The sequence below is a fragment of the Euleptes europaea genome, chromosome 13 (genome assembly GCF_029931775.1).
Source record: "Euleptes europaea isolate rEulEur1 chromosome 13, rEulEur1.hap1, whole genome shotgun sequence".
NCBI classification, from domain to species: domain Eukaryota; kingdom Metazoa; phylum Chordata; class Lepidosauria; order Squamata; family Sphaerodactylidae; genus Euleptes; species Euleptes europaea.
In genome coordinates this window covers 5,536,472-5,554,662 of record NC_079324.1, presented here as the reverse complement: position 1 = coordinate 5,554,662, position 18,191 = coordinate 5,536,472, and the positions used below count along the sequence as shown (strand labels likewise).

Here is an 18,191-nt window from a genome sequence, read left to right as displayed (position 1 = left end):
CCCATTTTAAGTATTGTCTTTCAACCTAGGCCTATTACAACCAACGATTCCCCCCCACACACACACACCGCAAACCACTGTAATGCCATTTTCAGCTTCTGGTCTCTTGGGATGTATAACTGAGCACAACACAGGGCCAGATGGGAATACTTTCACTTGGGCATCCTCACCAATTCCCATCGATCGTGTGCGCTAGAGCAAGTGGCCTCTCTGAGCGACCCCCCTGGTCCTCCTCCTCCTCCTGAACACTGGTGATCTCACGAATTACGAGAGCATCTTTGCAGCCCACCTACAGGACAGATGCAACCACAACAGAAGAAAGTCATGCAGGCGCCCTTCATACTACAATTATTGTTCTCACTATTGATTTGTATTACTGAGTCAGGAAAGGAATAAGCACATCTATTGGTTACCTTAAAACATATAATCAAAGAGTGTATAACCTCAGTAGTCAAGGTATTATGATATCCATCCCCAAAGGAATCAAGCAAACAAACACAACCACCCCAGGAACAAAAGGACTTACCGTTTCGCAATCTTCGACAGGAATTCGAATATACTGATGGCTGTATTTTGAAGGCGAGGCACCTGAACCATCAGACAGAGATCTAGTGGGAAACAAAATGCAGATTCTCAGAACATGAGTTCAGAAAGATGGTTGCATGGAATGATGTTCCACAGATTTTCTTTAGACATTTCACATGCAAGAAGTTCATAACACCAGGGGCCCCTCAGTGATGTGGAAGAAACAGCAGATAACAGAAGCCCAGATTAACTGGTATAGGAGACTAATCCTAAACAGGTCTAATCAGAATCCTACTCAGGTTTATTCAGTAGGGCATACTCCCAAGAAAGTTTCAGTCTTTATGCCAATAAAGGTTTTGATATTGAAAGTTTCAGTAATGCACTGGTAAATCTGCCTGCCTGTTCATTTCTTCCTAAAAAAGCTCTTTCTTACTTCTATTTGCAGCAGCAGAAAATAAGGTGTAAGACAGGGATTCCCTACTCCCTTTTTGTTTGTCATTTCTACAATGGCTGCACAACTTGCTTACGTGGTGGCTGAAGACTGCTCATCAAACAGTAAAAGAGCCAACTGCCCCACCTAACATGAATATTCTAACTGGAACCTGTTAACTGCCAATATGAAAAGTTATCTTTTTCTAAAATGGGAAGTTGTAAATGAAGTCTAACTGTGTTTGATTCATGATGTTGACCTGGTAAACTGGAAACCACCTTCCTCGCTGCTAGCAACGGTAACCACAGCAGGAGGGGATTGATTTTAATAACTGCTATGGTTTTGGAATAATCCAAACCAGATTTTTAGGTTTACCTGTGAGCATACACAGACTATTAGTTTTAACTTCTGATTTGTATGGTTATTTGGGATAAAAAAAAACCTAGGATGCAATGCCAGAGAGACTTTCAGAAACGCCTTGAAGTGGTGGTGGTGGTGGTGAGACCATATACCCCAATAACCACAGGGAATGCAGACTGCTGTCTCAGACACACAAGTTAAGAACTACTGTAGCGTGATGGTTAGAATGTGTCTCCTAGAATCTAGGAGACCGAGATTCAAATCTCCATTCTGCCGTGAAGCTCACTGTGTGTCAGAGAGTCTCTCTTTCTCTCTCAGCCTCACCCATCTCACAGGGATGCTGAGACGATAAAATTGAGAAGAACTCTGAGCTCTCTGGAAAGGTGAGATAAAAATGCAGCTAATAAAACAAAAATTACACAATAATTTGTGTCTAGTTGTTCAAGAAGTAACGGGAAGTTTTACTCTTACATGGAACATAACTGCTGCAGAAAATGTGCAAAAGCGACACACAGATCGTCTTGTGCCACATTTCTCACTGTGCCCTCTAGCAAAGGGCATCACAGTCACACAGCAGCACAGGGAAGAGTTACCGTTTCCGCTTCAGTCCCACAATGCAGTTTCGCCTCATCAAATTCAGTATGAACTCAAGGATCTGGAGAGAAAGGAGATGATGTCAGGCGCGCCGCATCAGCTGCGATACACTCACACAAGGGCAGGATACGCCCCAGTAACCATCCACCTTCCATGCTGGCAAAGCCTTTCACCACAAAACATCCCTCAGGACCGTCTCTGGAAGCTTGCACGGTGCCATCGGCACTCTGCGATAAGAAGCTGAGGACGCAGCACCTGCTCTTTCCAGAACCTTTCAGAGGGCTACAGGAAGGAGCCCTCCCATCTGGGCCAGCACACGCACCGAGCAGCCGTGCCCAACATAAAGCCTGGGCTGTCCCATCCCCTGACTCCTGCTTCAGGCAAGCCTGGCTTGAGATAAACAAAGGCCTAACATTTCTGCCAGCCTTCTCAGGCCGCACCCGTAACACATGACATCACGGGGCCAACAACATAACGTTTAGCTATTTTAGGATTTTCAAAGTGCTTCTCCACATACTAGGGTAGACCTAACCCTCCTCCATCCTAAACAGCCTTCTTCCCATAGAAAAGCCACTGAAGATGAAAGAAGCCTCCTTGGGCTGGAAGAAGCCATCAAACTTTGCTCCGCAGAGTGGCAGGATCATCTCATTGAGACAGCGTAAGCTTTACATCAACCCTGTAAAGGAGGGCAAGATTACAAGCCCCCTAATGCATCCTTGCCGTCTTCTTCAATAGCTTTGTCAAAGGTCTGTCTCAGACAGACAAGTTTTTATTGCGGCATTGCCATTCTAAAAAGCTTAGTAAAACAAGGTCTGCCTCCATTTGCTACAAGCAGCTCTGATTCTGCTGGAGTTTTGGGGAGTTTTGCTTGCTATCTAGTCACAGGGTGAAGCTCGCCAACTGAAAACCCACACCTGCACGACAGGTTGTTTGCATGGTCCCTTGTGATAGGATGTGGGTCTTGCATTGCCTAAAATGTGGACAGCTTCCAGTATCTGCTTCTGATCCAAGTGCCAGATTCCTTGCAGTGCTATTTAAAGGTTTCTCAATCATGTTTTTACTTTTAGTAAATGTTTTAGTAAAAACATTTACTTTGCCTTGACCTGAGTGGCCTGGGCTAGCCCAATCTTGTCAGAGCTTGGAAGCTAAGTAGGGTCCACCTGGTTAGTATTTGGATGGCAGATCACCAAGGAAGTCCACAGTCATGATACAGAGGCAGGAAATGGCAAACCACCTCTGCCTTGAAAACCTTACGGGGTCACCATAAGTTGGCTGCAACTTCGCAGCATTTTCCACCATCACTAGTCATCTGTTTTTACTTTTAGTAGCCTGAGATCAAGCAAAGCCCAGAGGAAGACCAAGCAGATGAGAGTCCACCGAGGCTCTGCTCCCCCTAAGGAGTGCTTCCCCCTGTCCCAAACATGCTCGAGAGCCACCAGGAGGAGGGAAAGACTGTGATGGGCACCTTGGAGAGGAGTTGCTGCTGCTGGATGTGCTTCTGCCGCAGAGATGCCACTTCTTTCCACAGGACTTGGTTCTCCCTGAATGAAAAGGCACCAAAAACAGGGGAAAGAACAGAGATGTTTACTTGGCTTGCTCTAGACAGACTTTTGAGTTCCCACAACAGTCCTTGGGGTCACGCACTTCCCCTTTAGAACAGAATACTAGTCACTTCATGCTTTATGTTCTTATGAGTACACCTAAGATTTTTATGGGTATGCCTAAAAAAGTGAAGGCCACACACACATTTTTATATAGGTGCACGCAAGAAGCCAGGACTGAACACCACACCCTATCATAATTTTTTTATTATTTTTAAAATATTTTACTGTCTGGTACTTTTCAACAACACATTCATTTCATAAATCATACAATAAAAAACTTTAACAGCGTCATCGAAAAGCATATTCATCTATTAATGAAACGATATTCAAATAAGAGACTTCCCCCTCACCTTCCTCCATCTTGCTATAAACTTATCTATTCTTTTGCAAAGAAGTTCTAATCCAGAAAAATACATCAAGCTTGATTACTAAATTAATTCTAAATTATTCATTTACAATTAGTACGTGTTTATTATTGATTTCATATATAGTAACAGATTTTATTTCAAAACCGTTCTTAAGGTAAAAGGATTAGATCAGTAAATACAAAATTCCCTAGTCATCATTTAAATCCCTGTTTAGCCCTCTGTTTCTCTCTATCACCCATAAACTGCATGTTTCCTTTAGTTTTGTTCTTGCTGTGAATTTTTGTTTTTCCAACACTTCTGTTATTTTTGATGTCCTGTCTTTTTTGTCCAGATGTCGAGGCCAACTCCTTTTTCTCCTCTTCTTGTTGATGTTGTGGCTCCTGGTTAAGGCCAGCTAGATCTTTTTCATAATTCTTCAAAAAGTTTTTTACCTCCTCCTGTGAAGAGATAGTAAATCTGACCTCTTTGTAGGTAAAAGTGAGTCCCTGTGGGAAGATCCAGGAGAATCTTATTCCATTCTTCTTCAATGTCCCAGTAAATTCTTTGTACATATTTCTCTTCATCATCAAGTGTCGTGGGATATCCTTAAGAATGATAAGAGGATTTCCATTCACTGACAAAGGATTATCATAGAGGGTTTGCATAATATAATCTTTCATCCTTATATCATAAAAGGAAATCATAATATCTCTTGCCTTTGTCTTCTCCAAACTGGTGGGTAAAGGAATTCTATATACTTTGTTTATTGCATAATCCAGATCTTGTTCACTTATATGAATCAGGTCAGCCAATGATTTTATGATAGTTATTCTGGTACATCCCATTGCTTCTGGAAAATTGCGATGACGTACGTTCGATTGTCTTAATTTTAACTCCATAGTAGCCAGTAGGTCCATAACATTTTGTTGTTGGAAATGTATAGCTTGAATTTGATTACCTTGAAGTATCTGTTTATTTTTAATATCTTTCTGTTCTTCAATTGCCTTTTTAATTGAAGTATCCATTTTTCCCATATCAGTTTTCATTGTAGATATTTGAGATTTCATATTTGTAATTTCGCTTGCCAAAATGTCCAATTTCTGACTAGTCTGGTTGGTAGTTTGAGTTAGACTAGTCAATATGTTGGTTAACTGAACCAGACGTTGAGATTGTTGCTCATATTATTTAGTAAAGGCATCCATGTGTTTTGTTAACATTTCCTGTATTTTCTCGTCGGCCTTTCCCATGTTTATTTCTGAAAATAGTTCTGACAATTCACCAATACCAAGAAATGCTGTTTTAAATATGTTGGCAGGGTCCAAAACCTTGTAGTGGTTCTATTCATCAATTATACAGGTCCTGAGATTAAATGGATGCAAATTCTTCTCTCCGCTGTAAAACAATTAGTGCTGTTGTAAAAGGCCATCAAGTTTTATTGACACTCTGCTCGATTTTAAAAGAAGGGGGTGGGCTGGGCATTATTTAAATCGCGGACCTTCGGCCGTCTTGTTTTCCAGTAGTAGGAATATGTTGCATGTTGCACAATAAAGGCGCACTTCAAGCCCTGCGATTTAGTTTCTTGTATGATCTTTCCCTTTCAATCTCGACGGTTTTCTATGATGAATCGGAAAGACGTCATCTCCAGAGGAATTTAGCCCATTCGCTCCCACCCCTTTTAACACCTCGGCTTCTAATTGGTAGCTAGAGTGTCTGTCAACAGTCCCGTTTGTTATGCCAAACTGGAGATCGAGTAGATAAGGCTCCTGCCATTCAACTATACTCTTTTTAAACAAACAAAGTCACTTATATTCTGGACAGAGAGATGCAGATTGCATTGATGATTATTACGATCTTCCAGAGCTTCAATTTCAAGGTAAAGACAAAAGAATTCTTGCAACTTACTCAGATGTTGGATGATAAGGTTACGGTGATGATAATTTTCTTAGATGGTGATTGAAGGGGGAGGACTGAACCTTGATTACCCATGAAATGTTCCGGCGATGACTTTCCCTCTTGCCCTCGGGACCGGCATCAAAACTTCCGAGGGGCTTGAAAGCCTCCCTCGGAGAGTTCTGGAGGTCAAACCACATAAGTGGCTGCAGGGAATTCCTGCTTCTCAAGTCCACTGTTTAGGACCGGGTTGAGGTGCTGTTTAGCACCCCAATTTGAACATTTCTGGGATTTTTCCTGGAGAGTCCAGGAAACATGGTGCTCAGCCCAGCTGCCCCAGCAGGAAGTTTGAACACCACACCCTATCAAGGGTGACACGTGGCCAGCCCAGGTGCACTATGAGACAAAGTGCCACAAAGATAGTGCTCAAGGGCTGAGATGCATCAGCACACGTGATACACAAGGGCCCACCCCCCCCTTGCAGCCAAAGTCATTGTCACTGGCCACACTTCTCAGGAACAATCAGGAGACCAAGTCCTATGAGGAAAGGTTGAAGGAGCTGGGTATGTTTAGCCTGAAGAGGAGAAGACTGAGAGGGGATATGATAACCATGTTCAAGTACTTGAAGGGCTGTCATATAGAGGAGGGTGCCGAGTTGTTTTCTGTTTCTCAAGAAGGTCGGACCAGAACCAACGGGTTGAAATTAAATCAAAAGAGTTTCCGTCTAGACATTAGGAAGAATTTTCTAACAGAGTGGTTCCTCAGTGGAACAGGCTTCCTCGGGATATGGTAAGCTCTCCTTCCCTGGAGGTTTTTAAGAAGAGGTTTGATGGCCATCTGTCAGCAATGCTGATTCTGTGACCTTAGGCATCTTGGCCATCTTCTGGTCACTAGGGGTGTGGAGGGGGGAGGTAGTTGTGAATTTCCTGCATTGTGCAGGGGGTTGGACTTGATGGCCCTGGTGGTCCCTTCCAACTCTATGATTCTATGAGGACACGGAAAGTGGGTGGGAGCAGCATGATGCAATGAGTAGGAGAGATCCAGCTTGGGTGCCTTGACCTGGATGGGCCAGGCTAGCCCAGTCTTGTCAGATCTCAGAAGCTAAGCATGATCGGCCCTGGTTAGTATGGGATGGGAGACCACCAAGGAAGTCCAGGCTCATGATGCAGAGCCAGGCAATGACAAACCACCTCTAAAAGTCTCCTGCCTTGAAAACCCGATGGGGCCACCGTAAGTTGGCTGGGACTTCATGACACTTTCAACCACCACACCCAGCTTGGGCAGAACTTTCTAGTCTACTTCGGAAGGCATCAGTAACCAGATGAGCAAGGTGGAAATTTTTCAAGTGCTTTACTTTACCACAAAACATTTTCCATTTCTAAAGATTCAGTGTTCATTTAAAAATAAAATCGATAAATGGATGCTGCTGCCAGTACAATATCTGGTAAGCTGGGCAGTTCCAAAGTTGTAACTACTATTTCCCCAAGAATCGCTAGAGAAAGTTCAGGCATGGTGTATTAATTTATAAAGGGGAGGGGATAAAACCTGAAATACATATAACGAAAACCAAGTTATGAACTTACACGAGGGGCTCCACAGCCCATCAAACAAAAACTATAGTTAAAATGCTTGTTTGTATGTCTCCTCTCACAGGGTGGAAGAGATACAGTAATCTGCAACCTCCTGAGGAACTGAAGTGATGAGGTGCCTCAGTGACCTCTGCAGGAGAGAGTTAAAGACGGATGATACCCACGCAGAGACACCCAGTTCTCTGAGCAGGTGAAAGTCCGCCTGTCAACAGTTTGCAGGGCCTTCAATTCCCTTCAGTTCCCTTAAACAATGTAAGGGAAGGACATGCTATATTGTCCCACTCAAGTATTTCCATTCAAATCAATGTTATGTCCCAATAAGATCAATTTAACACAGGGTACCGTATATACTCGCGTATAAGCCGAGTTTTTCAGCCCAAAAAAAGGGCTGAAAAAAGCCAACTCGGCTTATACGTGGGTCAATACGGTAGGGTAGGGTAGGGTAGGAGGGAGGAGGGAGGAGGGAAGAGGAAAACTTATCATTGCCGCCATCCTTCGCTGCCGGCCCGCTCGCCTTCCCGCGGCCTGGGAGCGGCCAGTGGGGCCTGCCTGGGAGCAGGCAGGCCTCGAGGCCGCCCCCCAACACCCCCCGCCGCCTCGCCGCCGCCGGCCCGCTCGCCTGGGAGCGGCCAGCAGGGCCTGCCTGGGAGCAGGCAGGCAGGCCTCGCCGCCGCCCCCGCCCCCCCGCCGCCCCCCCCCGCCGCCGGCCCGCTCGCCTGGGAGTGGCCAGCGGGGCCTGCCTGCTCCCAGGCAGGCCCCGCCGCCTCCCCGCTCGCCTTCCTGCGGCCTGGGAGCGGCCAGCGGGGCCTGCCTGGGAGCAGGCCGGTGGGAGGGCGACCTGGGGCAGGGGCAAGATCTTCCCTGCGCTCTAAAATGGCGGCCGCCATTTTAGAGCGCAGCTTTACCAGAAAAGGGAATTTCTTATTGACCCTCGGCTTATACGCGGGTCAATAAGAAATTCCCTTTTCTGGCCTCAAGTTTGTGGGGGTCGGCTTATACTCGGGTCGGCTTATACCCGAGTATATACGGTACTTTTCACTAGCTAAAAATAAACATGCAAAACCAGATTGTGCCAGGAAGGGAGGGCCACACTTTAAAAGTGTACAAAAGAGGATGTGCCCCGTCCCTCCGCACAGAATCTCCCTCTCGCCTGACTTGCTGCTTTGTCTGTTTACGTCTCTCAGTTCTGTTCTCCTTTACTTCCTTCTCTCTCCAGGCAGATAAGAACCAGCCAACTCATTTCATTCTTGGAAAGATGAATATTCCACCATCTTACCATTGTATTATTCAGGGTTAGCATGGGGTGGGTGATACTGCAAGATTATTATATATACACAATTGTTATATTATGTTTCAGATTAAGGGTTATCCAACTGTTGACGCCAACGACGACCCCCCCCCTCGCAGTGCCCTGGCTGGCTCTCCCTTTGAGACGCAATCGACGGGCACGAGAGCTACAGGCACCTTTTCATGTTGGCCAGCTTGTGGTCCATGTTGCTCTGCTGCTCTCTCATCTCCTGGACCTCAGACAGCACTTTGTGCAAGTCCTCTGGGCAGACCTTGAGATCCTCCGCTCTCACTGCAGACACCTGTGGCAGGACCAAAGGGCAGGGTTTTTTTCACAGGCTCGTTTTAAAGATGCACCATTCTTAGAAGGATTGCATGCAATAGGATGGCTGCTTCCCCAAGAGAGGACATGGAAGACCAACCGAGGAATGAAAAGTGCATAATCTTACCACTACCCGCCACAACAGAAATGCCATAAATGCCACTTAGTATTTCCAGTTTCAGAAGTTTGCAAAAGATGAGAACCAAACAATATTAGTACATCAGGACCAGAGATGCTGAATCTTAGATACATTAACTAAATGCTACAAAGCTAACAATAGAAAGAGTTCCAAACTAACTTCCACAGAACATCCCAGCAAAACTGCCTCGTCCATTCTTGTTCAGCCCTCTATCTATGTAATCTAAGTATCACTATAGGTTTCAGGGGAAAATGGACCAGGGACTGTGCTGGGACTCAGCTTAACACTCAAGTTCAAAGAAAAAGTGAGCCTCCCTCAGGGATCTCCCACGTGACAGGCTTGGCCCATGAGGACCGGACACTTCAACATTCTCTCAGTTGCATGAGATTTGCACTCACAACAATCATGTCCCGGTGGCCAAGGGGACAACTAAAGGGCAGTTACAAAAGGCAACCATTTCATCAGGTCCTCAAAGCCGAGGGACACGTGAGATTCACACTTTTGACTGAGAGGTGCAGAGAGCCCTGGGAGCCAGAGAGCCCCTGCCTGGGGGGCTCGCCAGACGGCATCAGGTCAGCCTCTGTTCCTTCGGCCTCCGCCAGGCAAGCCAGGAACAACAGAATTGGCCTATCCCACTGAACAGCTGTATGAATGATCAGGAAACTTAATTATGATAAATAAATCCCTTATACCCCCTTTTCACCAAATCACAACTATGCACACCCCAGGAAAGTTTTGGGCTGCTGCTATTCTGGAGGGTTCACAGAGTTTCACACACACACCCCTTACTTGGGCTGCTCGTTCATAAACAACTCCAAAGCCGCATAATAAACACAGTAAGAGCAACTGAGGCCACATTGTATGATACTTACCTGCAAAATGCACTGGGAGAACAACGTTTTTAGCCTCATGACCATCTCAGGCTCTGGGGGGCTCCTTTTTAGGCAGGAATTCAAGCGTTTTCAAAGGGCACAGACAAAGAGCTGGGAAAACCTTAACAGATCTGGTTCTATGCATGAGCAGTAAAGACAATGAAATGCCAATGAGCTGCCCCAAAGGCTTAGGAATCACCCCTCTGCTGATGTGACAAGGCTGGACTTGGCTCCTGATAGAAATCTCAGAGTCCTTCATGAACTTGGGGGCGGTGCTGGGATTTCTGAGAGCAGAGACCTGTTCGAGCTCTCCAAGAACAAAAATTCAAAGACCAGCAGGCAGCTAAGCCAGGCAGACTTTCCCCGCTGCCGGCTCCAAAATGAAACTGGATCAAAATACAGTTGCTAAACTAGAAAAACCACAAGGTTCCTCCTGCCTTAAGGTAAGGCTGTCTGCCTCTTCCTTTAAGACCCTGGGAGATAAAGAGGCTTGAGTTCTGACACATAGATGTTTATGGTTTAACAGGACAGAAAATTAGAGACAGCCGCTGAAAACTGACTCCAGGGCTTGCCACTGGATCCTTCACATGCCAACAACCTGACTCTTTCTTCCCAAACAGCAGTGCTAAAGTACACATCTGCTGAGTACAGGACATGTCTGGGAGCACTCAGAGCCTTCTGGTATTGAAGCATTGCTCAGCAAAATGCTCACACTGCTGGCCTGGAGTGCAAAACTGACCCAAGTCACAACTAGTGAGCAGGGTCTGCTGCCACCAGAAGGGCAGATACTGGATACTTCAGGAGATAATGGTGCTGTGCTTCTCAACCCCTCCGCCGACACAGGTACAACTGCAGAGACCGCTTGGCCCAGGGAGTGCTTCGGTCTGTAGAACTGCCCCTCAGAGGAGGACGCTGACTGTAAGGGTCCCTTGCTCTAGAACTGTGGCCTTGGCCAACCTCTGTCTGCCATTCCCAGCCATTCACCCCCCTGGAATTGTAAAACAACCCACTGAAGACACAATCTAATCACTTCACCTTCAATGGTACTGGTACAGGACATTTTTACATGAAGAAGAGAAGACTTGGTTTTATACCCCGCTTCTCTCTACCTTAAGAAGTCTCAAAGCTGCTTACAATCACCTTCCCTTCCTCTCTCCACAACAGACATCTTGTGAGGCAGGAGGGGCTGAGAGAGTTCGGAGAGAACTGTGACTGGCTTAAGGTCACTCAGCAGGCTTCATGTGAAGGACTGGGGAATTGAACCCAGTTCTCCAGATTAGAGTGTGCTGCTCTTAACCACTACACCACACTGGCTCTCCTTGGTGGCTCTTCTGAGGACCGAAAAGTGGGATATAAATTTTGTAAATAAATAACATTTTAGAAGTGATTTCTCCCCCTGCCCCAGCAAGCTCACCAGGCAACTGCTCCTGGTCCCAGCCCCATCGCAGCCCCCTCTCTTAACAAGAACATGACTGCTCTTGCCTCAACAAGGGCATGATCAAAAGTCATTTTCCTACTCCCAGGGGTTTAAGAGAGCTTTTTTTGGTTTGCAAAATGAATTGGATTTCTTGCCACAACACTGTGTTGCCAGGTGTGGATTAGATGACCTCACCACATTTGTGCTGTGCCCAATATTTGTTTTTACAGTGGCAGCAACATTAGCAACAAGACTGAGAGTCAGATGAGAAGCATCAATCAAAAGGCCTCGTTGGCACTTCTGGGTCGGAGAGGGAGCTCAGCGGGACGCATGGCGAGTTGCGTGCCGGCTTGAAGTGGCCGGGGGCTGGGAAAACGTCCCATCTGGCAAGCGGCATCCCTCAGCGTAAGAGGGGATGCTGAATCAGGCGCCGGTGGGCTGCCTGTCATTGAAGTGATCGCCGCCAAGAAATCGGCGGTGGTCGCTCTGATGGGTGCAGCCCGAGAAGCGGGCGCCATCTTCCACGGCAGCTGGGAAATCGCGGAGGAGAATCTCCGATATGAATAGCAAGTCTTGTTTGTTCTATTTTTAATTTACTTTATTAAAATCACAACTGAGGTGTTGGACAGTTTGGTTCTTGGAAATTAAAGTATTGAGTCTATTGACTATAACTCTACTAACTGCATCTAAAGTGAAACTGGGCTTTTTGCCAGCTGTGGCGCAGCACAAAATATATTTTGCCTGACACTGCCAAACGTTGATCTGCATATAAAACTCAAGGTGATAACTGGCATGAAATAATTAGGCAAAGAAGACAGTGTGCTAGACTCTCTGAGATCTGAACTATAATCTGTGTGATTTTCACCTATAATAAAGATCCCAAACTGATGTTTTAAACAAGAAATGCCATCTCACACACCCCTCTGTGGATTACAAATTTTAGCTAGGCTTGTTTTATAAGTTCAATGGAAGACAAAGACAAAACAGAGAAACACTCCAAAGAATTTTTTAAAGGAGCTAAACAATTGCAAGTGCAGCAAACTCTTAAACAACGCAGAGGTTCAGTTTCCAGTATAACACCAGTTGTTTCACCGTCTCTAACAAGTACCTCTATTGCTGTGAAGATGGCTGCCAAAGCAAAAACTGAGGTGACTTTGAACTCTTTACATGAACTGTTGACAAAAACTTTTCAGGAGGTTACAGAAATGAAACAAGAGCTGAGTCAAAATACTGTAGCCATCTCTCAAAATACAAATGCTATTGCTGCCTTGCAGGATTCCATTTCAGCTATGACTGTGCATCAGGATAAGATGGAGACTAAACTTCAAAAGTCTGTGCAGGACAATAAAGACACCAAGAAGAGGGTTGACAACCTGGAAATGTCAGTGGAAGCAGCTCAGGAGAGAGAAGAGGAAAGGGAAGACCACATAGCAATGCTTGAACTTAAAATAAAAGAAAATTCCATCCGTATACATGGTTTGAGAGAAAAATCTGAAGGAACAGATCTAAGAAATTTTTTAAAGGAACTCCTGGCAGAATTTCTACATGAAGAAGATGATGTTGTGGAAGGAATGATTATCACAGCCTACAGGATCAACTCTACTTTTGCAGCTAAAAACAACGTGCCAAGAGACTGTTTGGTTCAATTGTTTTCCAGAAGCCACCGGGATCTCATCTTAAATAAACATTACAAAACCCCTCTAACAATAGAGGGTATCCCTTTGAGAATGATGACAGAGATTCCTGGAAGACTACTCAGAAAGATTTTGCTGAGATTGTAGAAAGATTGAAGTTCAATGGGATCCAATTCAGATGGGAGTATCCACAAGGCATTTTCTTCCTGTTCAAAGCTAAAAGATTTAAGATCATAGACATGGCCAAAGCTGAACAATTCTTGCGAAGATATGAGAAGGATCTTTCCAAACCACCAAAGCAACCGTCTCCAAAAGATCTCACTGAGGAAGAAAAGAAGTCAGAAGCAAGTGGAGGTATCAACCCAATAGATGTAACAGAGGAGGACTCTCTGTCAGAAGAGAATGCTGGCTGAACGGATTTGGAACTTAATGGGAAGGGGGGGAGGGAAGGGGGATATGGGGAAATTTAGAAATTAATAACTTTGCGAATGAAAATTTTTTAGAAATGGGATTAACTGAATCTTAATATGTTATAGGTATTGTCTTGGAACATTAATGGTTTGAATTCTCCCAACAAAAGGAGAAGGGAATTTTTTCATTTACAGAAAGCTAAAGCTAATATTATTTGTTTACAAGAAACTCACATGTTAGAAAAAGATATATTCAGGCTGGAACAAACAAAACTAGGCAAACTTTTTACGTCGTGTAATGAAACAAAAAAAAATCAATGGAATAGCAATGTATGGCCCTTTGGTATTGGAACCCAAGATTATATTTAATGATAAAGAAGGAAGGATTTTGTTGATAGAAATTACCTGTGGGTTTCAAAAGGTATTGTTGGTAGCAATCTATGCTCCCAATATAAATCAAAAAATGTTTTATAACAACCTGACAACAATCTGAGCTGAATGTGCTACAGATAAAATGATTTGGATGGGAGATTTTAATGGGGTAATGGAACCTAAGATGGATAGATCTGCCAAAAAAAAAAAAAAAAAGGGAAACTGTGAGGGTAAATTACCTGGTACTTCTAATAATCTTAAAGATCAACGGGAAATGTTTGATGTATGGAGATTGTTACATGGGAGTAAAAAGGAATATACTTTTTTTTCAGCTAGACATCTTACTTATTCAAGAATAGATATGATCTGGCTTTCTAAAGGTTTGATAAACATCTCAGAGGATGCGGAGATTCTACCTAGGGTGTTATGTTGGAAATGGGTCACCTTTGGTTTACCCGTAACAGAGTATATATAAAGGTAATGATTAAATAGCATAGAATGCCCTTTTAAGGCAAACCCAAAGATTTCTCCAGGCAAGGCCTGGAGGTTTTTGGAGAAGCAAAAGAATCTTGAAGATGGAATCTTTCTTGACTCTGTAGAAAATAGGGAAGCTCTCGAGCTCAGCTTTTTGCTGTTAGGAGCAGGCTTCCTGTTAAAGCAGACAGACTTCAGAAATAGGCTGGGGCTTCCTGTTGCACAGACAAGAGGGGGGGGGGAGATTTGAGAGAAGAATCTTTAAAATTTATCCTGCTTTAAAGCACACACATATATATCAAAGAATAATATAGAAACATTATCCAGATTCAGCTCCTCTTCCCATGTCAAAGAAACATGCAGACTTTGGCTAAGAAAGGTTGGGGGATTAACATGGAAGCCATGAGAAAGTGCCTGTCTCACTGAAGCTAGAGAACCGGTGGAACTGTCAGGAAGGGGTCAGAGAGAGGGATGACCTGGGTCCATCACTGGATGGGGGCATTCCATCTCAGGCTACCTGTCTTTATCCACGGGACTCTGGGCTATTGGAGAGAATTTGCAAAATCTCGCTGACCTAAGTCAAAGTGTATGAAAAGAGGGCCCATTAAAGCCCAAACTCAGAACATAAGGGAAGGAGGAGCTGTATCTTGATAGAAAGATTAAGCTTGGCAATTAAGGGTAAAAATCAAGATTAAGCTTTAGGGGAATAGATTAGGAATGTAGGCTTAAACTTAATAGTTGATTGAAGACATATTAGCTTATATTGACTATAGGAAATCTTTCTTAAGTAGGAGAAGATACTTCCTGTTTTCTGACAGACTGGCTTTGCTGAAAATAGACATGCAGGGAGGACAGACATAGAATGATTTTAGCTGAAAGGAGTTTTCCAATAAATAAATTAAAATATTAGATTTGCAGAAAGGAAGAATTAGTACATCTTTAATCAAGGTTAAGAATTGTACTCCTGTATAGGGAAAGGGGGGTGCTAGATAAGACAATACATTGAACAACTACTGATTCAAAAATCCCAGAAGAGGAAGCATGCTTACTGGAGAGAGATACATAGGTGAAATTAAAATATGCTGGTGAAATTAAGAATGATGTGTAAAGGTCTGATGGTTTGGAATATTGAGGAGATACTTTGCACACAGGCTAATTGCTTCATGATTAAGATGAGAAGACAAATCCAAGAACTCTCAACTATTAATTTTTGGATTTAGCAATAAAGTATTGGAGGATTTTAGATTCCCATATAGAATTAAAGGAGAGGTTAAAAGTTCAGACAAGAGTTCAGATAGATGGTCAAGAGATGGGAGGGGGAGTCTAGGGAGCCTGGAAATTTACCAAAGGAACATGAAATAGGGAAGTGAGCAGCGAAAACCCAGACAGTCATAGGGTCTAAAACATCAGAAATAACTTACACTGTCAGCAAGTATTTTGTGAGACAAGTAAACAACTCAAAGAACATGGGACATGAAACTTCAATGATCAGCAAATTAACCATTTTAGAAATGGGTGTTTCAATGATGTCAATGTTTGCCATGTATGGATTTTTAGGGCGGCCGGGAAAGACTGTAATTTGGCTTTATCCAATCATGGGAAGCCAAAAGGGCCGGCGTTCGGGCATCAGTAGGGGGCTGAGCCTCTGAAGGGCTATAAAAGAGCGAGCAGTGGACCATTGTCTTTGAGCAGTCTTAGGGCATTGCAAAATGCCAAGACTGACTCCCATTTATTGGCCAATAAATGCTTTCAACAGATCTCTCTGTGTCTGGTCTTCTCTATCCCCAATTAAGGTTGGGTAAAGGGGATAAGAGTGTTGATTATTGATTGGCGTTTCTGACAGTTATCAGACCATAATGCAGTTTCAGTAAAAGTTAAGATAGGTGATAGAAGGAACAAGCAGTGGGTAATAAATAAATTTTTATTAAGAAACAAAAAAATAGTAGACAAATTAAAGATAGATATACAAAACTATTTTTCTGACAATGTAGATAAGGGAATAAAGGAAAAGGTAATATGGGATGCTGGTAAAGCAGTAATTAGAGGACGTTTAATACAACAAAATACAAGATGGTTTAAAGAAAAGGAGGCACAAAAGAAAAATATATTAGAAAACATTAGACGAGGAGAAAGACAGCTTAGAAATTTACACGACAAATTAGCAAAACAGGAACAGTTAAACAATTTGAAAAAATTACGTCAATATGAATTTTTATTAACCACTGAAATTGAAAGAAAAGTAATGTATAATAGACAAAGATTTTTTGAACATGCGAATAAACCAGGTAAATTGTTAGCATGGCAGTTTAAACAGAAAGGGAAAAAATTACCAATTTTGAAAATTAAGAAAGATGGAAAAGTATTAACAGATAAACAAAAAATTAGGAAACATTTGTAGAATATTATACAAATTTGTATAGCAAAAATTCAGCATCAGAAAGAGAAATGGATGTTTATCTTAATCAATTTGACTGGGGAAGAATATCACAACAAAATAGGGAATTGTTAGAATCTAAAATAACTATGGAAGAATTAAAAAAAGGGATAGGTAGTGGAAATTAAATAAATCTCCAGGGGCGGATGGATTTACAGCATTTTATTATAAAACTTTTCAAGAACAATTATCTCCACATTTATTAGGAGTAATGAACGCTTGTTTGCAGAATGGATCCATTCCCCAAACCTGGAAACAAGCAAATATAGTATTAATACCAAAATCGAACTCAGATTTATTAGACGTTAAGAATTATAGGCCTATTTCATTATTGAATAAAGACTATAAATTGTTTGCTGAGATTTTAGCATCCAGATTAAAAATCGTTTTAAATAAGACAATACATGAAGATCAAGCGGGGTTTTTACCAGGCAGATTGATTAGTCAAAATGTTAGAGTGGTAATAGATCTTTTAGAATATGCAGAACATCTTCCAACTCCGGTAGCTATGATATTTTTAGATGCCGAAAAAGCATTTGATAATGTGAATTGGAATTTTATGAAGAAAATATTAGACTTTATGGATGTGGGAACACATTTTAAAACAGCTATTGAAAATTTATATACTTATCAGACAGCTAAGCTGTTGATAAATGGTACACTATCATCACAATTTGAAATACAAAAAGGTACCAGTCCAGTAGCACCTTAAAGACTAACAAAAATATTTTCTGGTAGGGTATGAGCTTTATCTGAAGAAGTGAGCTGTGGCTCACGAAAGCTCATACCCTACCAGAAAATATTTTTGTTAGTCTTTAAGGTGCTACTGGACTCTTGCCCTTTTCTACTACTGCAGACAGACTAACACAGCAACCAATAGTGAAAAAGGTACAGACAAGGCTGTCCTCTTTCTCCATTATTGTTTATAGTAGTATTGGAAGTCTTATTGAAAAAGATTAGACAAACTGAAGATTTACACGGATTTCAAATAGGGAGAAATCACTTTAAGATTAAAGCATATGCAGATGATCTCGTATGTTTTTTGACAAACCCTATCGATCAAGTTGAAAACTGGAATAAAATAGTGGAGGTTTATGGAAAACTTGCAGGTTTTAAAATAAATAAGAATAAAACCAAAATATTGGTTGAAAATATGACTCTCTCACAGCAACAAGAATTAACAAAAAAATCGGGCTTCACTATTGAACATAATAAAATAAAATATTTGGGCATATGGTTCTCTCAAAATAATCTTAATTTATTTCAAAATAATTGTATTAAACAATGGCAACAGATTGTAACAGATTTTAAAAATTGGGAAAAAATACCGCTATCACTATGGGGTAGAATTGCTGTTATTAAAATGATGGTATTACCCAAGATGCTTTTTTTGTTTCAAAATTTGCCAATCATAAAAGGAGTACATATATTTAAAAGTTGGAAGAAAGATATTTAAAACTTTTTATGGGGAAAAGACATAGAATAGCTTAT

General features: G+C 42.5%; 1 protein-coding gene across 1 annotated transcript in view; it reads right to left on the bottom strand.

Annotated features, from left to right (window-relative positions):
* Nucleotides 1-18,191, bottom strand: part of LOC130486366 (heat shock factor protein 3-like) — a 53,566-nt gene that overhangs the window by 8,144 nt on the left and 27,231 nt on the right. Inside the window, exons 4-8 of the mRNA XM_056859628.1 lie at nt 8,804-8,928; nt 3,375-3,450; nt 1,909-1,970; nt 527-608; nt 171-289 (exon numbers count right to left, since the gene is read on the bottom strand). Coding sequence (XP_056715606.1) covers nt 171-289; nt 527-608; nt 1,909-1,970; nt 3,375-3,450; nt 8,804-8,928 — 464 coding nt within the window. The remainder of the gene's footprint in view (nt 1-170; nt 290-526; nt 609-1,908; nt 1,971-3,374; nt 3,451-8,803; nt 8,929-18,191) is intronic.